This window comes from Sus scrofa, chromosome X (genome assembly GCF_000003025.6).
Source record: "Sus scrofa isolate TJ Tabasco breed Duroc chromosome X, Sscrofa11.1, whole genome shotgun sequence".
Classification (NCBI taxonomy): domain Eukaryota; kingdom Metazoa; phylum Chordata; class Mammalia; order Artiodactyla; family Suidae; genus Sus; species Sus scrofa.
The window spans coordinates 123,856,190-123,882,977 of record NC_010461.5 but is presented as its reverse complement, the minus strand read 5'-3'; the positions used below and the strand labels follow the sequence as shown (position 1 = coordinate 123,882,977).

General features: G+C 42.0%; 1 protein-coding gene and 1 pseudogene across 1 annotated transcript; both read right to left on the bottom strand.

Moving 5' to 3' along the window:
- On the bottom strand, positions 12,419 to 13,405 carry LOC110257698 (melanoma-associated antigen 8-like). Its single transcript, XM_021079880.1, has one exon. The coding sequence runs from the start codon at positions 13,403 to 13,405 to the stop codon at positions 12,419 to 12,421; it is 987 nt and encodes a 328-aa protein (XP_020935539.1).
- LOC100152658 lies at positions 18,853 to 19,404 on the bottom strand (annotated as a pseudogene).

Genomic DNA, 26,788 nt, shown 5'->3' with positions numbered 1-26,788 from the left:
AAGCAATGAGGTCCTACTGTACAGCACAGGGAACTCTATCCAATCACTTGTGATAGAACATGATGGAAGATAATATGAGAAAAGTAATGTATATATATGTATGAACCGGGTCACTTTGCTGTACAGCAGAAATTGACAGAACATTGTAAATCAACTATACTTAATTAAAGAATTTTAAAAAACGCCTTAAATAGCCACAATCTTGATAAAGAACAAAGCTAGAAGTATCAAGCTCCCTGGTTTCAAACTATTCTATGTTTTATTGTAATAAAAGCAGTATGATACTGGCACAAAACAGACGCATAGATCAATGGAACAATATTAAGAACACAGAAGTAAACCCACACATATACAGACAGTTAATCTGTGACAAATGAGCAAAGAACATAAAGTGGAGAAGGATAGTCTCTTCAGTAAATAGTGCTGGGAAAACTGGACAACTACATGCAAAGAATGAAAAGACCCATCATCTTACACCATACACAAACTTAACTCAAAATGGATAAAAACTTGAATGTAAGACCTTAAACCATACAATTCCTAGATGAAAACATAGGCTGTAGCCTCACTGACATTGATTTTATTGATGTTTTGTGGATCTGATTCCAAAGGCAAGGGAAAAAATATTCTATTTTGACTACATCAAAACAAAAGCCTTCTCAAGAAGGATTTGCACAGCACAGGTAACTACATTCAATATCTTATAATGACTTAAAATGGAAAATAATTTAAAAATTATATACAACTGAATCACTTTGCTGTACAACTGACTTTAACACAATATTGTAACCCACTTATATACTTTAATAAAAAATTGAGGGCTCCCCACTATAAAAAAACATAAACAAAAGCTTCTGAACAATGAAGAAAACCATCATTAAAATGAAAAGTCAACCTACCAAACGGGAGAATATTTTTGCAAACCATATATCTGATAAAGGGTTCACATCCAAAACATACAAAGAACTCATACAACTCAACAACAAAAATCCCCAAACCATCTGATTTAAAAATAGGCAGAGGATCTGAATAGACATTTTTTCCAAAGAAGATATGTGGATGGCTGACAGGCACATGAAAAATCCTTCAACATCACTAATTATCAGGGAAATGGAAATCAAAACCACAATGAGCTATCACCTCACACCTGTCAAAATGGTCGTCATCAAAAAGACAACAGATAACAAATGATGGAGAGGAAGTGGAGAAAAAGAAACTTTTGTACACTATTGGCGGGACTGTGAATGGTGCAGCCACTATGGAAACCATTACAGAGCTTCCTCAAAAAATTAAGAGTAGAATTAGCATATGACCCTGCTATTCCACTTCTGGGTATTTATGAAAGAACATAAAAAACTAATTTGAAAAAATATATGCACCTGTATGTTCATTATAGCTGTATTTACAAGAGCCAAGATATGAAACAACCTAAGTGTCCATAAATGGATGAATCGATAAAGAAGATGTGGTATATATATATACATATATATATATATATGGAATACTACTCAGCCCTAAAAATAATGAAATCCTATTAACTGTGACAATATGGATAGACCTGGAGGATATTATGCTAAGTGAAATGAATCAGGAGATAGACGAATACTGTGTGATTTCATGCATATGTAGAATCCAAACTACAAAGATACCACCAAAAAAGAAAACTATAGGCCAATATCTTTGATGAATAGAGACGCAAAAGTTCTCAACAAAATTTTAGCCAACCGAATCCAATAACATATCAAAATGATCGTACACCATGACCAGGTGGGATTCATCCCAGGTTCACAAGGATGGTTCAACATATGCAAATCAATCAGCATCATACACCACATTAACAAAAGAAAAGTCAAAAACCATATGATCATCTCAACAGATGCAGGAAAAGCATTTGACAAAGTCCAACATCCATTCATGATCAAGACCCTCACCAAAGTGGGTATAGAGGGAACATTCCTTAACATAATCAAAGCCATTTATGACAAACCCACAGCAAATATAACACTCAATGGAGAAAAGCTGAAAGCCTCCCCAGTAAAATCTGGAACAAGACAGGGATGTCCACTCTCCCACTGCTATTCAACATAGTATTGGAAGTCCTACACAGCAATCAGATAAACAAAAGAAATAAAAGGCATCCAAATAGGAAGAGAAGAGATAAAACTGTCACTGTATGCAGATGACATGATACTATACGTAGAAAACCCTAAGGACTCAACCCAAAAGCTACGTGAACTGATCAACAAATTCATCAAAGTAGCAGGATATAAGATTAACAATCAGAAATCAGTCACATTTCTGTATACTAACAATGAAACTCTAGAAAAGGAATACAAAAACACAATACCTTTTAAGATTGCACCCCAAAAAATCAAATACCTCGGAATACACCCGACCAAGGAGGCAAAGGACATATATGCCAAGAACTGTAAAACATTAATCAAGGAAATTAAAGAAGATGTAAAGAAATGGAAAGATATTCCATGTTCCTGGATTGGGAAAATCAATATTGTAAAAATGGCCATACTACCCAAAGCAATCTACAGATTCACTGCAATCCCTATCAAATTACCCATAACATTTTTCATAGAACTAGAACAAACAATCCAAAAATGTATATGGAATCACAAAAGACCCAGAAAGGCCAAAGCAATCCTGAGAAACAAAAACCAAGCAGGAGGCATAACTCTCCCAGACTTCAAGAAATACTACAAAGCCACAGTCATCAAAACAGTGTGGTACTGGTATCAAAACAGACAGACAGACCAATGGAACAGAATAGAGAATCCGGAAATAAACCCTGACACCTATGGTCAATTAATCTTTGACAAGGGAGCAAGAACATAAAATGGGAAAAAGAAAGTCTATTCAGCAAGCATTGCTGGGAAACCTGGACAGCTGCATGCAAAGCAATGAAACTAGAACACACCCTCACACCATGCACAAAAATAAACTCCAAATGGCTGAAAGACTTAAATATACGACAGGACACCATCAAACTCCTAGAAGAGAACATAGGCAAAACACTCTCTGACATCAACCTTATGAGTATTTTCTTAGGTCAGTCTCCCAGAGTAACAGAAATTAGAGCAAAAATAAACCCATGGGACCTCATCAAACTGACAAGCTTTTACACAGCAGAGGAAACCAAAAAGAAAACAAAAGGACAACTTACAGAATGGGAGAAAATAGTTTCAAAGGATGCAACGGACAAGGGCCTGATCTCTAAAATATAGAAACAACTTAATACAACTCAAGAGCAAAAACACCAACCACCCAATTGAAAGATGGGCAAAAGATCTGAATAGACATTTCTTCAAGGAAGATATACAGATGGCCAACAAGCACATGAAAAAATGCTCCACATCCCTGGATATTAGAGAAATGCAAATCAAAACTACCATGAGATACCACCTCGCACCAGTCAGAATGGCCATCATTAATAAGTCCACAAATAACAAGTGCTGGAGGGGTGTGGAGAAAAGGGAACCCTCCTGCACTGTTGGTGGGAATGTAAGCTGGTACAGCCACTGTGGAGAACAGTATGCAGGTACCTTAGAAATCTATACATAGAACTACCATTTGATCCAGGAATCCCACTCTTGGGCATATATCCGGCCTGGCTCAGTGGGTTAAGTAGCTGGCATTGCTACGTCTGTGGCATAGGCTGAAGCTGTAGCTCCTATTCAACCCTTGGCCTGGGAACTTCCATATGCTGCAGATACAGCCATAAAAAAGAAAAAAAAATGACTGAACTCTATCATGTATTAGAAACTCATTTCAAATATAATAAATAAATTGAAAGCAAACAGGAACATCATCGCAGCTTTATTTTTTTATTTTATTTTATTTTTGTCCTTTTAGGGCCACACCTGTGGCATGTGGAGGTTCCCAGGCTAGGGGTCTTATCGGTGCTACAGCTGCTGGCCTACGCCACAGCCACAGCAATGCCAGATCTGAGCCTTGTCTGCAATCTACACCACAGCTCACGGCAATGCGGAATCCTTAACCCACTGAGCGAGGCGAGGGATCGAACCCGCAACGTCATGGTTCCTAGTCAGATTCATTCCTGCTGTGCCACGACGGGAACTCTGCAGCTTTATTTGTAATAGTAAAAAATTGCAAACAACCAAAATGTCCTTTACTAAAAGAATGGTTAAAGAAACTGTGCTTTTACGTCAGTAGTTTTCAGCTCTCTTGTCCCTCTTGAAAATCTTCCTCCGGCTCAGCTAATCTGGTTGCCATCCTAACCAGGAATTCCTTGCTCATCTCGATTTCAGTGCCATGGACACGCCTGTCCCACATTTGTAATGCCTTCTGTTTCTATCCACTGCTTTCATCTGCAGTTGGCTTAAAACTCACATTCTCCAGGAAGCTTATCTGACCAACTCCACTCTATTAGGATCCTTTCTGTACCCACTGCGCCATGACAGGAACTCCTGTATCACATCTTCTTAATCCATTCATCTGTCAATGGACAATAACACAGGGCACCCAGTTAACTTGAATTTCAGATAAATAACGATAATTATTTTCCTCTTCTTTTTAGCATGAGACATTCTTATACTAAACTTTCTTTGTCACAAAATTAAAATAGTAACTGGAGGTCTTGCACTTCATCTAGCAACTCAAGTTTAAAGGTCTTAAAAACAAACCTGACCCCCTTGCTGTACAGTGGGAAAAAAAAATAAAGGTCTTAAAAACAAATAATCTTCAGACATTGGTTACACTTGTTGACTATGTTACTTTCAAAATTTGGGAGTTCCCACTGTGATGCAGTGGGACAACAAATCTGACTAGTATTCATGAGGTTGGGGGTTCGATCCCTGGTCTCACTCAGTGGGTTGGGAATCTGGCATTGCTGTAAACTGTGGTGTAGGTTGCGGCCGTAGCTTGGATCCCACATTGCTGTGGCTGTGGTATAGGCCGGCAGAAGTAGCTCTAATTAGACCCCTAGACTGGGAACTTCCATAAGCCAACAGTGTAGTGCTTTCCCATACATGGACTACTACTTTGCAATAAAAATGAACAAACTTGATACATGCAATGATTTGTATGGCTTAAGGGGCATTATTCAGAATGAAAACATCCATTCGCCAAAGGTATCATTCTTTATGATTCTGCATATGCAATTTTCTTGAAATAACAAAGTTATAGATATGGAGAATACACTATTGGTCTCCAGGGATAGGAATTATGAGGGTAGAAGGATGAATATGAGTATAGAGGGGCAGCACAAGGGAAGGCTTTATGATGATGGAATAATTCTGTATCTTTTTTTTTTCTTTAGGGCCGCGCTCACGGCATATGGTGGAAGTTCCCAGGCCAAATTGGAGCTACAGCTGCCCACCTACACCACAGCCACATCAATTCAGGATCCGAGCCACGTCTGTGACCTATAGCACAGCTCATAGCAATGCCAGATCCCCAACCCACCGAGCAAGGCCAGGGATAAAACCCGCATCCTCATGGATACTAGTTGGATTCATTTCTGCTGCACCACAACAGTAAATTCCTGTATCTTGATTGTGGTGGTGGTTGCACAAATCTACACATGAAAAATTGAACTATACTAATACATTGTATCAATGTCAGTTTCCTGGTTTTGATATGGTATTATAGCAACCCCTGGGTGAAACTAGATGAAAGGTACACAGAACTTTTCTGTATCATCTTTGCAACTTCTTTGAGCCTACAATTATTTGAAAAGAAAATTTTAAAAAGCAAACGCAGAGTTCCATTTTTAAACTATTTATTTATTTATTTTATTTTTACAGCCACACCTGTGGCATATGAAGTTTCCCGGGCTAGGGGTCTAATTGGAGCTGCAGTTGCTGGCCTACACCGCAGCCATGGCAACACCAGATCCAAGCCACATCTGTGACCTATGCTGCAGTCTGTAGCAATGGTGGATCCCTAACCCATTAGGCAAGGCCAGAGATAGAACCCACATCCTCATGGAAACTACTTTGGGTCCTTAACCCAATGAGCCACAGTGGGAACGCCATTTTTATAGCACATTTAAAAAGATACCCTAAACAAGCCTCTTCATGAAAACTACTAAAATACTAAGTCAAAGCTTCTTAAATGCATCACTCCTTGGTAATCAAATTTGGAATTCACAGAAGACATAAATGAAATGATAGCAGGAATCCCGGGAGGTGGGAGGGTATAAAAGTCAGCTTTTATCCTTGAGGTTGCTGAAAAATTTGGAAAATTTGAGGTTTCATTTTGAGGGCTACATAAAGTGCATAGGGTAGGGTATAAATTTTAGTGCCTGCCCAAAGTGGGAAATCTAATGGGAGATTAGTAGGAAGTCTAATAGAAGATCCCCTGCTTGGGAATTAGTTACACCATTACTAAAAGGATAAATAATAATAAGCCTGCCAGATAGATAGAATGGCAAGGAAATTTGCTTGCTATGGCCTTGGCATTGGGTAGAGGAAAAAATTTTATCCCCCCAAATTATAATACAAATATAAAAATTACAATATTTGTAAATTACATACATCAGGAGGCACTGGTATCCAGAGCATAAAAATAATTTTTTATAAAAAGAATTCTTATAACTCAAAAATAAAAGGAAAAATGTTGCAATTTCAAAATTGCCAAAATATTTAAATAGACCTTTCTCCAAGACGATATAGGAATGGCCAATAATTACATGAGAAGATCAAGATTTTTTGTTCTTAGGGAAATGCAAATCAAAACAACAATTAGGAGTTCCTGTTGTGGCACAGTGGTTAACGAATCCGACTAGGAACCATGAGGTTGCAGGTTCGTCCTTGGCCTTGCTCAGTGGGTTAGGGATCCGGCGTTGCCGTGAGCTGTGGTGTAGGTTGCAGACTCGGCTCGGATCCTGCATTGCTGTGGCTCTGGTGTAGGCCGCGGGCTACAGCTCCAATTCGACCCCTAGCCTGGGAACCTCCATATGCCGCAGGAAGCGGCCCTAGCAAAAGCAAAAAGACAAAAACAAAAAACAAAAAACAATTAGATACCACTTCACAATCATTAAAATGACTAGAATCTAAAAGGCAGGTAATAATGTGTTGGTAAGGATACTTTGCTGGTGGGATTGTAAAACGGAGCAGTCACTTGGGAAAACTATTTGGCAGTTGTTCAAAAAGTTAAACATTGAATCATTGTTTGACCCAGCAATTGTACTCCTGTATATATATTCTGGAGAAGTGAAAATATATGTTCACACAAAAACTTGAACAGGAATGTTTACAGTAGCACTATTTAAAATACCTCAAAGTTGGAAAAAACCTAAATGTTCATCAACAGATAGGTTCAAAACTCTGGTATATCTATACAATGGAATATTATTTTACCATAAAAATAAAGATATTATATGGGCTACAACATGGATGAAGCTCTCAAAAATATTTTGCTAAGTGAAAGGAGCTGGACCTAAAAGGTCACATATTGCATGATTTCACTTATATGAAAGGTCTATAATAGGCAAATTTACAGAAACAAGAAGTAGACTAGTAATTGTCAGTGGTTGGAGGTGTGGGGGTTGGGAGGAAACGGGGAGTGAATACTGAGTACAGGGTTTCTTATTGGGTTAATGGAAATGGTCTAAAATTGACTGAGGTGGTGGTTGCCCAACTCTGTGAACATACTAAAAACTACTGAATTGTACATTTTAAATGGGTGAGTTTTATGGTACATAAATTATATCTCAATGGAGCCTTTTTTAAAAAAAGCAAGTTGCAGCATAATATGAACAACATGATGTGATTTATGTAAATGGTTGAATGTTTGAGAGTGTTAGAAACTTTCCATAAACAGCTGAATCTGTTATTTACTGAATCCATTACTAATTAAAAAAATATATATGCTTATTGACAGCCTAATTCTGTGAGGAATCTGCCTTTCTCCTGTGAAAACCGAGCAGGCAGGGACCTTGTGGCAGCTTTAAGTCCCCACACATCCCCATTTCACAGATGAAGAAACCGATACTTAGAGAAGAGATGGCACTTGCAAATTAGTTAAGTCAGTAGTAGAGCAGGGAATAGAATATGAATCTATTAATCCCTTGCCCAAGGCTCTTACCACTGGACAACTTTTCATTAATCTTCTTCCTGCTCCCTTTTCCTTTCTGCTCCCTCCTCTTCCAAAACAGCCCTTTTGATTATTTGCTTCCTAGGTTTTTAAAAGGTTTATCTTCCTTCCCTTTCTCCTTACCTTTCTCCTTTCTCCCCCCCCCCTTTCCCTTTCCTCTATCCCTTCATCTTTTCCTCCTTTCTTTCCTGTTTAAAAAACAGGGCTACTATCCTCTCAGGGAGCGATTTCAACTGGTTCTTTGTAGTCTACTGTAATCAAGGCCAGACTTTTCCTTAAATCCCCATCATTCCTCAAAGTGCCAGATTCATCCTCTGGGGGTTGCTTTATGTGCCCTAGGCAGCGAGGACTGTAGATCTGGGAGGGGGTGGGGGAAGGTTGTCACACAAGAATAAGTGTAGGAGAGAGTTGACACAATCACCATTCCACACAGTTCTGAGGCTATGAACCTTCTAGCTGAGTGTCTTGGCTTATTAATCTTCTTCATTACTTTTCTCAGCACTGTTGAGTGTCTTTATATTCAAAGTGGGAAGCATGCATTTAAATCATTCTGTCTGGCACTTGGACCAAGGAGCGCTATTTTTTCCCTTCCTTACTAGCCTGTCTTGTATTTGCAGTCTTTGTTTTGCATTATTTAGGGGGTGACTCATGTCTCATTGTTGGAATGAGGAAGCCAAGAGGCCTTCAGGAGCAAGTGATATGGGTAGTGGGTGTGAAGAAACTTATTCTTTAATGCCTGAAGTCTTGCCACAATGTACATTGTCTTAAGGAGACAAATGGTTGGGTGCTCTGTAGGAAAACATTGCCCCAACATAGTGTTTTCCACAACTTGGGGAGGTTTCCCCTTCAGGAAACCAGGTCTGGGCTGACTGACCAGTTCTGACTTTCCTGATATCTCTCTGCTTGTCAGAGATCCTTACTTTCCCTTTCATAACACTCCCAGAACACTACTAAATCAGATTTCTGTATTTGAAATAAAATAACAGCAGACTATCAGCTCCAGAAACACCTTCTTACACACAAAGACACTCCTAGGTCTATGAGTCTGGCTGCTGCCATTATCCAGCTTTATTACATCCAACGCTCACAAAGGGAATTCCTGCTTCCAAAAGTCCCAAACTACCCTGGTTCAGGGCACTTACACTTGAATGCTTACTCCCTGGCCACAAGGCCTTCACCCTTTCTTTGACTTGTTGTGTGGGACTCAGGGAGCATCTTGCCACCTTCTTTATGTGACTGAAGCTCCTAGACTATCATTCTAGGTGAGGGGTGTTCTGATTTCCTGGTGTCCCCACTACTAACACAGGACCTTGCATAGAACAGAGGCTCAATGAATGTCTGTGGAAGAAATGAGCCAGTGAGCAAATTACTTTTCTCTTGATTCTGGAGTTCCCATTGTGGCTCAGTGGATTAAGAACCCAACGTAGTCTCTGTGATGATGTGGATTCAGTCCTTGGCTTCACTCAGTGGGTTGAGGATCCAGTGTTGCCACAAGCTGTGGCATAGGTTGCAGATGCAGCTCGGATCTGGTGTTGCTGTAGCTGTGGCTTAGGCTGGCAGCTGCAGCTCTGATTCGACCCCTAGTCTAGGAACTTCCACATGCTGCAGGTGCAGCTGTAAAAAGAAAAAAAAATTTTCTCCTGATTTCTTAAAGAACCCATGCAAATTCAATTAAACACAGATATTTTAGTTTTCTACAATGACAGACAAGGATAAGAGAGCAAGAATTAACTACTTTTATTTTTCTATTTCTTGACCTCATCAATGTTACTGTGAATTTCTTTCACATGTCCAAGTAAATTACCATTTGGATGCTCTGTTTAGTTCAGGATCACAAACTATGATGGGAGGGTTTCTCAATTTGTTTTACAAAATAGCAAACTTAAACTTGGTCTTAAATTGGATAAGTACAAACACGTGTGATCAATATTCACCAACTTAGATACTGAGCTTATTAACTATTATTATTAATATTCAGAAATCTGTTGCCTTCTTACACAACAATGAGGTATCAGAAAGAGAAATTAAGGAAACAATCCCAGTTACCATCCCATCAAAAAGGATAAAACGTCTAGGAATAAATGTACCTAAGGAGGCAAAAGACTTGTACTCTGAAAACTATAAGACATTGATGAAAGAAATTGAAGATGCACAAAAAGATGGAAAGATATACCATGTTCTTGGATTGGAAGAAACAATATTGTTAAAATGACCAAAGCGATCTATAGATTCAATGCAATGTCTACAAAATTACCAATGGCATCTTTTCACAGAACTAGAACAAATAATTTTAAAGTTTGTATGGAAACACAAAAGACCCCAAATTGCCAAAACAATCTTGAGAAGGAAGAATGGAGTTGGAGGAATTAGGCTTCCTGACTTGAGATTATAAAACAAAGCTACAGTCATCAAAACAGCATGATACTGACACAACAATAGAAATACAGATCAGAGGAACTAAATACAAAGCCCAGAAATAAACTCATGCACCTATGGTCAATTAATCTACAACAAAGGAGGAAAGAATATACAATGGAGAAAAGACAGTCTCTTCAATAAGTGGTGCTGGAAAAACTGGACAGCTATGCTAATGAGATTAGTACATTTTCTAACGCTGCATACAAAAATAAACTCAAATCAGATTTAAGACCTAAATGTAAGATCAGATATTATAAAACTCTTAGAGAAAAACCTAAGCAGAATACTCTTTGATATAAATCACAGAAATCTCTTTTTTGATCTGTTTCTTGAAGTTAAGGTAATAAAAGCAAAAATAAACAGATGGGTCCTAATTAAACTTAAAAGCTTTTGCACAGTAAAAGAAACCATTCACAAAGCAAAAAAGACAACCTACTGAATAGGAGAAAATATTTGCATATGATATCACTGATAAGAGGTTAATATCCAAAATATACAAACAGCTCATAAAAAAGCAATCCAATTAAAAAATAAGCAGAAGAACTGAAAAAAACATTTTTCCAAAGAGGACATGCAGATGGCCAACAGGCACATGGAAAGATACTAATCATCAAGGAAATGCAAATCAAAACCACAATGAGATACCACCTCCCATCTGCAATAATAGCTATTGTTGAAGAGACCACAAATAACAAATGTTGGCAAGGATGTGGAAAAAAGGGAACCCTCCTAAATTGTTAGAGAGAATTTAAATTGGTGCAGCCACTGTGGAAAACAGCATGGAGGTTTGTCAAGAAAGTAAAAATGGAACTACCACATGATCGAGCAATTCTACCCCTGGGTATATATCTGAGAAAAGCAACGCTAATTTGAAAAGATCCATGCATTCTAATGCTCATAGCAGCATTATTTACAATAGTCAGGACAAAGACAAATACCATATGATATCACTTATAACTGGAATCTAATATCCAGCACAAATGAACATCTCCTCAGAAAAGAAAATCATGGACTTGGAGAAGAGACTTGTGGCTGCCTGATGGGAGGGGGAGGGAGTGGGAGGGATCGGGAGCTTGGGCTTATCAGACACAACCTAGAATAGATTTACAAGGAGATCCCGCTGAATAGCATTGAGAACTATGTCTAGATACTCATGTTGCAACAGAAGAAAGGGTGGGGGAAAAACTGTAATTGCAATGTATACATGTAAGGATAACCTGACCCCCTTGCTGTACAGTGGGAAAATAAAAAAAAAATAATAAAAAATTTAAAATATTAATTAAAAAAAACAATAGGACAGGAAAGCAACCTAAGTGTCCACTGACAGATGAATGGATGAAGATTATATATATAATAGAATACTATTCAACCATAACAAAGAACAAAATTTTGCCATTTGCAGCAACGTGGATGGACTCATAGGGCATTATGCTAAGTGAAATACATCAGACAGAGAAAGACAAACACTGTGTGATTATCACTTACAATCTAAAAAATAAAACAAACTAGTGAATACATCAAACACTAGCAGACTTGGAGTTACAGAGAACAAGCTAGCAGTTACCAGGAGGGAGGGGAAGAGGGGCACTATCGGGGTGGGTGAGTGGAAGGTACAAAATATTGTGCGTAAGATACGCCACAGGGATGTATTGTACAACATGGGGAATACAGCCAATATTTCATAAAAACAAAGGATTTATTTCATAAGCACTTTAAATATTGCATAAAAATAAAATATATTGACATTAAAAATAATCTTAAAAGGAAAAACATTTGGAAACTCACTAAAGGAAACAAGGATGAAATTCCATGTCATCATAAAGAAGGGGAACCCAAAGCTGCAATACACTGTGTGCCCCTACCTCACCTGGCCCTCACTACTTAGGAGGTGACTGCTTGGGCCTGTGAGGAGCCTGGCCACCACTTGGGCTCAGGACCCCTCTTCCTCAATCACGGCCTCCTCAGACAAGGATAGGAAAGACCTGGGATCCCTCTCACTGACCCTGAGCATATGTTCCAGGACTTGCAACTTGCTGGTCTCCGCGTGGGCCCGGGGACCCCAGAGGAACTCGTAGTGGGCGGGGTTGCTGTGCGGCACCTGGTGGTACTCCAGGTACCCCTCCTGCACCCACACTTGGGTGAGGAGCTCCCTGGGCTCTCCATAGATGCAGTGCTCCCTCCCGGCACACACCCCCATCTTGCCAAGGGCTCCCCAGACCTCCTCCTCAGGGGCGCACTCGCCCTTCAGGAGGATCACACCCAGGAGCACCACCAGGAGGCCGGTCTTGGGCAGGCTCTGCCCATCACTCAGCACCCCATCCCAGGTGAGGCCCAGGGTGGGGACCAGGGCGTAGGTGTGCTCACTGGGGTCCACCTCCTTCACATCCAAGCCAAAGACCAGCTGGATGAGCTCGGAGGCTTGGCTGAGGACCTCAGGGAAGTGGTCCTGAGCATCTCTGAGGACCACACTCAGCATCTCTGCCTGGGTGGTGGGCTCCTTGGCACAATACTTGAGAAGCAGGAACTCCACCAGGTCAGCCACCTTCAGATGCAGAGAGCCTGACTGGGAAGCATCGGCATGTTCCTGGTCATGCGAGGGGCTTGGCCCCTCATCATCTTGGCTGCCGGAAGCATCATCTTTGGATTGGCTCAGTGGAGTGGGGGCCACAGGAGCAGGGGAGGGGCAGACACCTTGAGGGTCCTGGGGGGGACTGGGGGTCTCAGGATCAGCCTCCTCCTCCAGGGTTTCTAGGAACAGGACAGAGTAGGAAGAGGAGACTGAGGAGGAGGAAGACGAGGAGGGTGTGGACTCCTCCTCACCCCAATGCAGCTGGGTCTCCACCAGGTCCTGGGCCTCTGCTGGGTCCTCAGGTTCATCCTCTATCTTGTGGAGCTCAATCTGCTGACGCAGAGGCATGATGACGGGGCCAGGCAGCCAACAGGTGTGTGGGAAGGTGATAGATGGCACCCTGGTCCTGGGGGAAAGAGGGAGTGTGAGTGGCCATGGCTGAGAATCTCAGCCACGGGCTGTGTAAAAGGCCACTTCCCTACAGGTCTTCTCCCTAGGGGAGCTCTTAGGCCTCACAGAGGCTCTCCTCCTGGGCGGCCTGTCCCCTGTGACCCTGAAAGGGGATGCAAGGTGGCTCCTCAGGGTGCAGCCGGCTCAGCGTGTGGATCTGGGGGTCCCTGGGGATGGGGTGACTTGGCCTTGTGGGGTCCCCTCTGCTCTGGGATGGGGAGCCCCTGGGTCCACACTCGGGGCCCACACCTCACCTGGATGCCTGGCACGGCCTGGGCCTCCTGCTCTGTGACACGAGGACGCGGGCCTCACACCTGGGCCTTCACCTCTGGTTCCTGGAGACGCTGTAAGAGGAATGGAGGGGCACCGCGGGTGTAGACCGTGGCACAGCCCGGGTCTCCAGTGCTGGTAGGACGGTTGAACCGGACTCTGGGAGGGCCCCCAGTCCCCGGTGGGTGGTCCCCTCAGGGCTCCGGCCTCTGCTCGCCTTTTCTTGCCAGGCCCAGGCCCTCTCCCCTGCGAGCCTGAGGGAAACTCAGAAGGAGACCCCATGTGGACCCGGAAGAGGTGAGGGGCCCACACGTGGCCACACCTGCCCAGCCCCCCCCACCCCCACCCCGGGTCTGAGGCCGGGGAGACTGCTGGGTGCGCCCCTCCTGCCTGGCCTCCCAGCACCCAGCACAGGGCAGCTCTCTGCCCGGGCCCCTCTGCCAGGGGTGGGGTCTGCTCCGTGCTCCCCGGGGGTCCTGGGCGTCGACCTCCGCCGCCCCGAAGCCCCACCCCTCAGACCAGGGACCTCCTGGCCCGGAGACCCTCAGCCAGAGGTCAGGAACCGCCTCCTCTGCTCCTCCTTCCCCCGGGCCTCCTGCTCCCCGCGCCAGGGCAAAGGCTCCCTCGCGGCGCCGGGGTCTGAGGGCCGCGACCCTGCCCGGCATCCAGCCCGGACGCCCGGCAGGGCCCGGGATCGCCCGGTTTGCCCGTGAGGGGCCCGCTCGTCTCTCCGAGGCCCCCGTCTGCCTGAGCCCCGGGAGCCGACGACGGGCCCGGCCTCGTGTGCACCTCCCGGCCCGGGGCCGCCCCGCGCCCTCTCCCTCCGCTCCAGGCCTCGGCGTCTCTCGGGCCCCCCTGAGGGGCCTCACCTGGGTGCCGGCGGGACCCCGGATGCTCCCTCTGCCCCCTGGAGACCCCGCCTTTTATCCCAGGGCCCCAGCCGCCCTGAGACCCGGATGTCAGGAAGTCAGGCCACGGGGCCACGTGCTCGTCGCTCCCGAGGCGGGGGATGGGGCTGACTTCCGGGGAGGGCGTCGCTGAGCTCCCCTCCGACTCGGGGTCCAGGCGGCCCTTCCCCCCCCCCCCCCCGCGCTCGGGCCCCTCATCCTGACGCCTCAGCCCGAGCCCCTCCCCTCGGCCCACCTCAGGTCCCCTCTGTTCTTGGGTCCAGGTCCCCCTCAGTCCTCCTTCGGGCGCCTCACCCGGACTGCCAGCACGACCTCGGACTCGACCTCTGCCCTCTGGAGGCCCCGCCTTTTGGGTCAGGTCCCTGAGGTCTCTGAGACCCGGATGTCAGGAAGTCGGGCCACGGGGCCACGTGCTCATCCCGCCGCGGGGCCTCCCAGGGCTGATGGCAGGGGCAGGCTTCTCGGAGATCTCGGACCTGGCGTCCAGGTCGCCCCCACCTCCTCCTCCCTCCTCAGAGTCCTCACCTTGGTCCCAGGTGGACCTTGGATTCTCCCCTCTACCCCCTGGAGGCCCCGCCCGTTATACCAGGTCCCCAGTCTCTCTGTGACCTGAATGTAAGGAGGTCAGGATAGGCTGCCAAGGGCTTATCTTGCCTAGGCGTCTCCTGTGGCTGACCGCAGGGGCAGGGATCTGTGGGGTCCCTCTGTACAAATTGTTTCTAAGTTATATCGTTCTGCTTTTTCCCTTAGTAATGGAGCATATTTGCAAAAAAAGTCTACTTATAAGTGTTTTCAATGAACTGAATTTTGTTATTTAGCTCTACTGTTTTCTATTTCATTACTTTTGCATTTATATTCATTATTTCTTATTTTCTACTTCTTCAGGTTTTTTATGGCATTCATTTCATAGCTTCTTGAACTGCTTGGATGTTTTAAATATTTATTTTCTGATATGTTCAAGGCTATATATATTTCCCTCAGAGTATCACTTGGCCTGTATCACACTGGTAGTGTTATATAGCTTTATGTGTATTGCTTACATTTTTTAGGAGTTGAAGATATCATCATTCTATTCTTAGTTACTAGTTTTTTCAACATACATACACAAAAACTAGAGAGTAAAAATTGTTATTTTTCATCATTCATTTATGTACTTTTTGTTTTGGTCACACCCGTTGCACATGGAATTTCCTCCACCAGGGGTTAAATCCCAGCCATAGCTGCGACCCATGCCACAGCTGTGGCAATGCTGGATCCTTAACCCACTGCATTGAGCCAGGGATCAAATGCAGAGATCTCCACTGCAGAGACAATGCTGGATCCTTAACCCACAGCACCATAGTGGGAACTCCTCGTTTATTTGCTTTTATTTATTAGCGATTTTTTTTTACAGAAGTTTGTTTCACAGCAAAATTGAGAGGAAGTTACAGAGGTTTCCCGTATGGTCTCTGCACATGGATGTTTATAACAGCCTTATTCATAATTGCCCAAACTTGGAATTAACAAAGAAGGCCTTCAGTGGTGAATGGAAATGTAAACTGTAGTAATCCAGTCAATACAACATCATTCAGGACTGAAAATAAGAGAGCTATGAAGTCATGAAAAAACATGGAGGAATTTTTAATGCCTATTATTTAGTAAAAGAAAACAATCTGCAAAGACAACATACTTTATGATTCCAACTATATGACATTCTGGGAATGGCAAAACTATGGAGAGTTTTTTTTTTTTTTTTTTTTAAATCAGCAGATGTCAGGAGTTGAGGTAGGGAAGGAATTAATAGGCTGATCTCAGAGAATGTTGAGGGCAGTGAAAATGCTCTGTATGATACCATGACGATGGATCCATGTGATACATTGGTTCCAACACATAGAAAGTACAACACCAAGAGTGATCCTAAATATCAGTTATCGACTTGGATTGATTATGAGGTTTTAAGGTAGGTTCATCAATTGTAGTAAATGTACCACTCTGGTGAAAGGTGTTGATAATGGGGAAGGCTATGCATGTCGGGGAGGGCTTCTCTGAGGTCCCTTCTGACTTGGGCTATTTTAATAGGCATACCATAGTATCTTGTTTTAATTTGAATTTCTGTGATGACATATGATGTGCAGTGTCTTTTCATATACTTATTTCCTATATGTAATCTTCTTTGGTGAGGTGTCTCTTAAGGTCTTTGGGCCATTTTTATTTGTATTTGTTTATTTGTTTATTTTAAATTAGAGTATAGTTGATTTACAGTGTTGTGTCAATTTCAGTATTGTACAGCATAGTGACCCAGTCATACGTATATGTACATTCTTTTTCTCATACTATCTTCCATCATTTTAAAATCAGTTTGTTTTCTTTCTGCAGCCTACACCACAGCTGGATCCTTAACCTGCTATGCCACAAGGGAACTTCCTTAATTTTTTAAATAAATATGGCTCAATTCAAATTGTCTATTTCTTCTCCTCCTCCTCCATCTTCTTCTTTTGCTTTTCGTGGCAGCAGGTGTGGTGTATGGGAGTTCCCAGGCTAGGCGTCAAATCGGAGCCGAGTTGCCTGCCTACACCAGAGCCACAGCAACATGGGATCTGAGCCGCATCTGCGACCTACACCACAGCTCACGGCAACACCAGATCTTTAACCTACTGAGCGAGGCCAGGGATCAAATCTGTGTCCTCATGGATACTAGTCGGGTTCATTACTGCTGAACCAGAGTGGGAATTCCCTGTCTATTTCTTCTTATGTGAGTTTTTATGGGTTGTGTTTCTCAAGGAATTGGTTCATTTCATCTAGGTTATCAAATTCGTGGACATCAAGTTGCTCATAATATTTCTTTAATATCCTTTTAATGCCTATGGGATCTCTAGTGATGTCCTTTCCTTCATTTCTTTCTTTTTTTTTTTTTTTTTTTAGTGCTTTCTTTTTTTTTTTTTTTTTTTGTCTTTTTGCTATTTCTTGGGCCGCTCCCGCGGCATATGGAGGTTCCCAGGCTAGGGGTCCAATTGGAGCTGTAGCCACCGGCCTACACCAGAGCCACAGGAATGCGGGATCCGAGCCGAGTCTGCAACCTACACCACAGCTCACGGCAACGCCGGATCGTTAACCCACTGAGCAAGTGCAGGGACCGAACCCTCAACCTCATGGTTCCTAGTCGGATTCCTTAACCACTGCGCCATGATGGGAACTCCCCTTTCCTTCATTTCTAATGTTACTAATTTGTATCCTCTCTCTTTTTTGCTTAGTTAGCCAGGCTTATCAATTTAATTGATCTTTTCCAAGAACCAGCTTTTAGTTTCATTGATTTTCTGTTGATTTCTCAATTTCATTGACTTGTGCTCTAAGACTTATTGTTTCTTTTCTTCTGTTTATTTTGGATATAATTTGCTCTTCTGTTTATAATAACTACGGTAGAAACATAGATTATAGAAACATAGATTATCTTTTTTTCTTTTTTCTTTCTTTCTTTCTTTTTTTTTTTTTTTTGTCTTTTTGCCTTTTCTCGAGGGCTGCTTCCCGCGGCATATGGAGGTTTGGAGCTGTAGTCACCGGCCGACGCCAGAGCTACAGCAACACGGGATCTGAGCCGCATCTGCAGCCTACACCACAGCTCAGGGCAACGCTGGATCCTTAACCCGCTGAGCAAGGCCAGGGATGGAACCGTCAACCTCATGGTTCCTAGTTGGATTCGTTAACCACTGCGCCACCACGGGAACTCCTCTTCTTTTCTAATATATGCTTTCAATGCTATAAATTTCCTCATGAGCACTGCTTTTACTGCATCTCACAAATTTTGGTAAATTGTGTTTCTATCATTTCTCTGAGATTTCATCTTTGACCTATGTGTTATTTAGAGATATGTGGTTTAATTTCAAAGTATTTGGGGATTTTCCAACTATTTTTCTCTTATTGATTTCTAGCTTAATTCCGTTGTGGTCTGAGAACAGACATCTCTTAAAATTTGTTAAGATATGTTTTATGAGCCTGAATGTGGTCTATTTTGGTGAATGTTTCATGTGAGCATGAGAAGTATGTATGTGTATTCTGCTGTTGTTGGATGAAGCAGTCTATAGATGTCAATTATGTCCAATTGATTGATGATGTTTTTGAGTTCAACTATGTTCTTATTGAATTTCCATCTGCTTGGATCTGTCCATTTCTTTCTTTTTTTCCCCCTAGATTTAGCACTGCAATATTTTATAACAACAGAAGGCAGCTGGAAATACTACATGCTAACAGACAATATGATACACAAGCCCTGGGGGAGGAGCCATGAGGGAGTGTGGCAGAAGCCACCTGTTTAGACTAAGAGCCGTTCGATGGACTGCTGGATGGACTGGATCTGCTGCTTCAGCTGTGAGCCTTCTCTGATGGTGACAGAACAGGCGATGACAGGCCTGGAGACCCCACAGGCTCGCCCCAGGGCCTGCTTGGAGCGCACAAAAACATAGGGCCCGTTCTTGTCCTCACACAGCAGTGGGAGGTGCAGGATAATCTCCAGGGGCTCTGCATCTGCAGCCGTCACAATGAACACAGAGATGCCTCTGTTGAGGGTTTTGGTGGCCTCATTGGCTCCTTTTCGAAGCTGCTTGTAGTTACACGACTGCTGAACAAGGTCCAATAGTTTCTTGGTGAGGTGGGCATCTGCAAGAGGGTAGGCCTTCGGATTTACATCAGCCTCAGTCATGGCTGCGGTGCCGATATGTCCGTCACTCCTCTAGGAGCACAGGAGACAGAGCGCGAACGCTCACCACTGGATCTGTCCATTTCTGATAGAATGATATTGAACTCTCCAACTATGATAATGGATTTATCTATTTCTCCTTGCAATTATATCATTTTTTATTCCACATGGTTTGACATTTTGTTGTTAGGCACATACACATTGAGGATTGTTATGTCTTCTCGGGGCACTGACCCCTTTAATTTATGGAATTCCTTTCTTATATCTGATAACTATGTTTTTTTGCCTTGATGTCTGCTCTGTTTGAAATTAATATAGCTTCTCCTGCTTTTTTTGTTTGTTTGTTTAGTGTTAGCATAGTATATTTTCCTTTATCCATTTACTTTTTTTTCTGGTATTTTTTATTACTCAATGAATTTATTACATTTGTAGTTGTACAATGATCATCACAATCCAATTTTATAGGATTTCCATCCCATAACCCCAGCGCATCCCCCCACCCCCCAAATATCCATTTACTTTTAATCTAAATGGTTCTTTATATTTAAAGTCGGTTCTTGAAGACAACATAAAATTAGGTCTTCCTTTTTGATCCACTCTGATAATATCTGTCTCTTTTAATTGGTACATTTAAGCCATTGATGTTCAAAGTGATTACTGATTTGGTTGGATTAATAGCTACCATATTTGCTACTGTTCTCTATTTGTTGCCCTTGTTCTTTGTTTCTATTTTTCAGCCTTTTGTGGTTTTTAATTCAAAATTTCATATGATTCCATTTTTACTATTTTCACAGCATATCAATTATACTTTTAAAAACTTTGTTATTTGTTGACTCAGAGTGTGTAATACACTTTTTTTTTTCTTTTTAGGGCCACACCCATGGCATATGGAAGTTCCCACACTAGGGGTGGAATCTGAGTTGCAGCTGCCGGTCACAGCTCACAGCAAAGCTGGATCCTCAACCCACCAAGTGAGGCTGGGGATCGAACCTGCATCCTCATGGATACTAGTCGGGTTTGTTACTGCTGAGCTGTGACAGGAACTCCAGAACTCCTTTTAAGGTTAATCCATGTTTACTTTCATGTAACACTATTCTACTTCATGTGTAGTGTGACTACATTATAATAACGAAATATCCTAATTCTTCCTGTACCTTATAATATTACAGTTATTTTTATATGAGCATATGTAAATATGTGTGTGTATATATATATATATATATGGACATATAAATAAATATATTCACAAATACATTGTTGGTATATTATTTTGAATAAAGTGTTATTTCTTAGATGAACTAAAATTTTTTAAAAATGTAAATTTTCATTTACCTTGACTTATTTCGTCTTTTATGCTTTTCCTTACTCTATGTAGATTTGAGTTTGTGATCCATATTACTTTCCTATTCTTGAACTTTTTTTAACACTTCTTAGAAGACAGGTCTACTGGAAACAAATTCCTTCAGTTTTTCTATTTCTGATAAAATTTCTATTTCTCCTTTATGTTTGAATTTTAGGTTGTTGTTTTTTCCTCTGAGCAACTTAAGTATTTCACTACACTCTTTTCCTGCTTGCATGGTTTCTGAGGAGACGTCATATGTAATTCTTATATTTGCTCCTCTATAAGTAGGTTGTTTTTTCCTCTTCTAGCTTCTTTCAGGATTTTTTTCCTTCATCTTTGATTTTCTGTAGTTTAAAAATGATATACCTAGGTGTAGATTTGGCTTTGTTGTTGTTGTTGTGTGTGGTTTGTTTGTTTTGTTTTTTAGGGCCATACCTGTGGCATATAGAAATTCCCAGGCTAGGAGTCAAATCGGAGCTACAGCTGCTGGCCTACACCACAGCCACAGCAATGCCAGATCCCCAACTCAGGAAGCAAGGCCAGGGATTGAACCCCCATTCTCATGGGTACTAGTTGTATTTGTTTCCCCTGCACCACATTTACCTTGCTTTCCTTTTACCAGTTTTCTCTGAACTTCCTGTGTCTGTGGTTTGTTTTCTGTCATTACTTTTGGTAAATGCTCATCATATTATTCCAAATGTCTTCCTTTCCTTTTTCTCTTCCTTTCCGTTGGGTGTTCCCATTACACTTATGTTACACTTTCTATATTTTTCCTACAGTCCTTGGATATTATATTCTTTGTTTTCAGTCTTTGTCCTCTTTGCTTTTCAGAAATTCAGGATTATATTGAGATACCTTTAAGCTCAGAGATTCTTTCCTCAGCTGTATTTAGACTACTAATAAGCCCAGTAAAGAAATTCTTCATTTCTGTTAGTGTTTTTGATAACTTAGCTTTTATTTTTGGTTCTTTCTTAGAATTTTCATCTCTCTGCTTACATCTGATCTTGCATGCTGTTTACTTTATCCATTACAGCCCTTGCTATATTAATCATAGTTATTTTAACTTCCAACAGGTCTGATTCTGATACTTGCTTTTTCTTAACCCACTGAGCAAAGCCAGGGATCGAACCCGCATCCTCATGGATGCTAGTCTGGTTTGTTAATGCTGAGCCACGACAGGAACTTCTGAAAGTTTTTAATTTGAAATTGGGACTTAGGCAAGAATACCTGCTATCTCCATTTCAGTTTACTATTTTGATACAAACACTAGCCAATGCAGTAAAGGGAAGCAGAAAAATAAAAGAGATAGAGATCAGAAAACAAGAAACAGAGCTTCCATGATTAACAGATGATTAGATTGTGTGTGAAGAAAATTCAAAGAACTAATGTTAAACTATTCTGTCAGTAAAAGTGTATTGTATATAAAGGTTGCTGGGTTTAACATTGGTGTACAAAAATCAAGTTTATTTCTATAGCAACAAATAGTATGAAAATGAAAGTAAACAAAATGCAATTTGTAATCTATCATAACAAAATATCAAGTACCAAGAATAATTTTAGCTAAATAATGTTTAAAAACTTTGCGGAAAAAATGCAAAAATGCTGTGTAGCTAAATTAATGAAGATCTGCATAATTATAAAATGTAATACAATCATGGATGTGAAGATTCAATATAGTTAACATATTTACTCTCCCTAAATTAGTCTACAGATTGCAATTCTGATAAAAATGCCCAAAGGCTTTGTGGGTGAATGTATGTATTTACGTGCATGTGTGTATGAAACATGACACGATGGTTGTAAAATTTAAACTGACATACAATATGCTAACAATATCCAAGACACTCTTGAGATAATAGAAGATAAGAGAAGTTATACTACTAGATAAATAAGAATTTTTATATAAATAAGATAATATGCAGCTAGAAACTTCCTTGTTGCTACACAAAAATCAGCTGCAGAGGGATTAAAGATCTACTATTTAAATTGTTATAAAAATGTTCAACCATAATATAATATACAGAATAGTAAAACAAACATTTAAATATTCTGTCATCTAGAGAACCAGCAGTCCAGATCAAGTAGGGCATAGATAGTGCTGGAGAGGAAAAGATTGAAAAAGGCTGGGAACATTGGTCAGATCAATAACAAAGATGGTGGTGATGATATCAATTGGGGAGGAGGAGAGGAAATGATATCTCCTTCTACTACCATTTTTCCTTCTCCCTTTTTCTAGCACTGATAGCCTTGCCACCTTCATGGGCTTTTGCTTTCAAAGAGCAGGAACTGGAGTTCCCATTGTGGTGCCGTAGAAAAGAATCTGACTAGTATCCATGAGGATGTGATCCCTGGCCTAGCTCAGTGGGTTGGGGATCTGGCATTGCTATGGCTGTGGTGTAGGCAGCAGCTGCAGCTCCAATTCAATCCCTAGACCAGGAACTTCCACAGGCCTTGGGTGTGGCCCTAACAATCAAATAAATAAATAAATAAATAAATAAATACATAAAATAAAAAAGAGCAGGAACTGTTACTTAATAGTGGCTTGGGAAAAAGCTACCTGGGCAAATGATTTGTTTATTCTGCCTCCCACTGCACCAGTCTTTTCACTGATCTCTGGAACTCTGGAGAGAGTGTGTTGACACACTCACACATGTATGACTTGATGGTAAGATTTCAGATACTCATGATAAGGGAATATTGGCCTGACTATGGACACCCTGAACAGGCCCGGGAGTCCTTTGTTGACTTAGAGCTAATGATCATCCATGTGGGAAGGGAGGTAGGCCATTATTCCCATTACATGTCAACCACCTGACATTAGTGTTATGAAAGCGTCTTAATGAAGTACTTCAACTGTCAAAATGAGATTTGAAGCTCCTGATTAGAAAGGCTCCATCCAGGCTGGCAGTCTCATTCTCTGAGTGAGAATGAAGTCATCTATAAACAGGGCCACAAGGTCATTAGCTGAAGGTGCCCTACAGGAGGAAGGAGTTCATTTTGCCATCTCATTTACCCATGAGGAGTTGCTAGCTCAGAACTGGGCCCATCTCTGGTGCCACACAGTTCCTTTCAGCAGTCTTAACTTTTGACAAGAGTCTCACAATAATTCAAAAACCCTGAGATTACAAAAGAAGTTTACTTGTAATTTTGTCAGTAATTTCATGGAAGGCTTAGGTCATTCACCTGTAGGCCTACCTTGCTCAAAACTCAGCTATGGTGGAGTTTGCTTTTTTCCTCGGTTTGGTTTTAGCATCTCAGGTGCAGTTAACCTCTCCTTGTAGCTGGGATTGGGTATAACTTCTCAGAAGTGAAGGTGGAAAGCTCATATAAGAAAAGTCTGCTTCTGGAGTTCCCATCATGGCTCAGAGGTTAATGAACCTAACTAGCATCCATGAAGATACAGATTTGATCCCTGGCCTCCCTCAGTGGGTTAAGGATCTGGCATTGCCATGAGCTGTGGTGTAGGTTGCAGATGTGGCCCAGATCCAGTGCTGCTGTGGCTGTGCATTGGCCGGTGGCTACATCTCCGATTGGACCCCTAGCCTGGGAACCTCCATGTGCCGTGGGTGCAGCCCTAAAAAGACAAAAAAAGGAAGAAAAAATGAAAGAAATAAATAAACAGAGAAAGAAAGTTCTGCTTCTAAGCCTTGAGACATCTAGGGGATGGGTTTCAGTTCTTGGCCCCCAAGACCTCTGGGGTTACGGTAGTGCAGTCTACTTGAAATAGCAAAGGGGATATTTTTGCTTTTCTTAAAGGAAAGGGATGAGAAGAATGCATGCTTGCCTGAAGCTCCTTCTGGACACTGTACCTACACCACATGCCATGAAGATGTGGTCTTGAGCTAGTGACAACTTCCCCAGATGAGAGTGGTGATTGGCCCAGAGTAGCTGGAAAGGACAAATTGGAGTCCTGTCCATAAGGAAAGTACAACTTACTCCAGATGCCAAAAAATACTTCAAGAATGGCAGATACACTCACTGATGAATGACAGATTTTTGGCATTTTAATGTATATTGCTGGCTCATGTGTTAAGGTTAAAGATGAGAAGACTATTACAAAAGGAGGACCTGAATACTTCTGATTAGGAAGAGGAGCAAACAACATCCCTGCAGAGACTGAGGGAAACTCCCAATGGTTGTTGTTAATACTGCTCAGTGAAGTATTAAACTACTCAGTGAAGTAGTTTACTTCTCTTGGGTACATAGCAATCTAAACTTCCTGGCTGCTTATATAGAGTTGGGTCAGGCTATATGTTCTAGCTTCTGAGTTCTGAGTGTGAGTGTTGTGTGTCCTTTCCACCTGAAACATTGAATTACTAGTGTGAGATGCCGGCTATTTTCCCTTTTCCTTGCTACAAAGATTAGAGAAGCAAATGTCATTGAAGCCTCCATCAGCTTATCCCTGAGTGGCTATGATAAGCAGAAGCTCCCCTGATGACCTGCAATGGATACATACTGTGAGAAGGAAATAAGTCACTGGGATTTTGGGGTTGTTACCACAACAGCGCCCACATAACCTCTCTTGATTATCTTAAAGGAACCCTGTTGAGCATTACGTGGTTAGCCATTGTCTGGTGGTATGATGGAGTAGAGTGATTTTTGCTCATTGAAAAGGAAGGTGAGTGTTTCAGTTCTGTAGCAAAGAATCCACATATTCCTCTCTGGAAAGTGTCAAAGTGGGAACTGTCCTGGATCCATGGCCTATACCAAGCTATAGCCATAGTACAAGGAGGTTTTTGGTTAGGTACAAAATTTTATCCTAAAGATAAAAAGAGACAGACCAACACTAGCAATAGAAATATGTGTTCATGTTGTGGTCTTGGAGGTGGGCCACTCAGGTCACCAGGAAGATAACGTATTGTAGGGGGCACAGTTGCTTGACAGCCCCAGCTAAGTTTGCAATGAGATCACGCCTGCCCCAGGCTGCTCCCATCCAATGATTCAGCATGGCAGGGATAACTGCACTGGCTTGTTCCAGCCTGAGCAGGACTAGAGGATTCAAGCAACTATATTAAGAGATAGGTCAGACTCCCATATCACACATTACAGTTGCATAAGCACCACTTCCCCAGCTTGCATCTATGACCATATGGGGTTTTTTAGGCACTGGCTAGTTTAAGCATAGGTTGGTTCAGTATGTCAGTATGAGCTGAAAATGGATGGCGCTTGGGGGTGGTATTGAAAGACAGTGGGGAAAGAAAATCTTCCTAAAAGGCAGAGCTTTGGGTGGTGTACCTGGCCTGGGGTGAAAATGTGTCGACTCCTTGGATGAGGCTGGGAAAGGAGAGGATTGGAAGAGGCTCCCAAATGGACGGGGTCTTGCCTAAGGACACACAGTGAATTCCAGATGTAAGGGAGGACTGGGGTCCTCTATCTCCAATAAATTTTTAAACTGCTTACCTCAGTTTATATTAAAGGGAGACTCAAAGGAGCCAATTTGTAATTAAAATTGATCTAAAGTCAAGGATGCGCAACTGCATTCTATTGTAGTCTTAGCCTGGCCATCCAAAGAGTTTATGTTCAAATTCTGGCCCTTGCTCACTTTACAGTCCCTGAGTTGCTTCCAGACCATTGGAGAGAAACTCATTTGAGTCTCATGAGGGATAGGTACTTATCCCCTATTTCTTTTTTTGGTTTTCATTTTCTTCCTCCCTCCATTTTCCCACTATTACTTTTAGACATACCAGTATAAAAATGGTAATAGAAAAGTTATTTTAAAAGTTATTAAAAATTAAAAAATGAAATAATCCTGCCTTAGTCCTGTATACCTCACTAATTTCCTTGTGAGTCTGATCTGGAAGAGCTTGGGAGAGACCTGGATGGGGGAAGTGGCACCATGGCAGTACTAAGGGGTCCTGGGGTCCCTGGGAGGCCCTACCAGGGCACACAAGAAGCTGAGCCAACATAGGAGGCTGGGAAGAGATCTTGCTGAAAGCCTGGAGAGGTTGTGGCAAGGGCTTCCTCATCTTGAGAATTACAGAAGCTGTAACTAGGAAGGGAGACCACATCTCCCTCCTTTTACTCCATATCCATTGAGGTAGTTGTATAATTCATTGGTAGCAGGTGACAGTAGGATCATTCAAGGGCCACAG

Excerpts from the sequence above, each read along its gene's own strand:
- LOC110257698 (XM_021079880.1), bottom strand. The coding sequence starts at position 13,405 with ATGCCTCTGCGTCAGCAGATTGAGCTCCACAAGATAGAGGATGAACCT.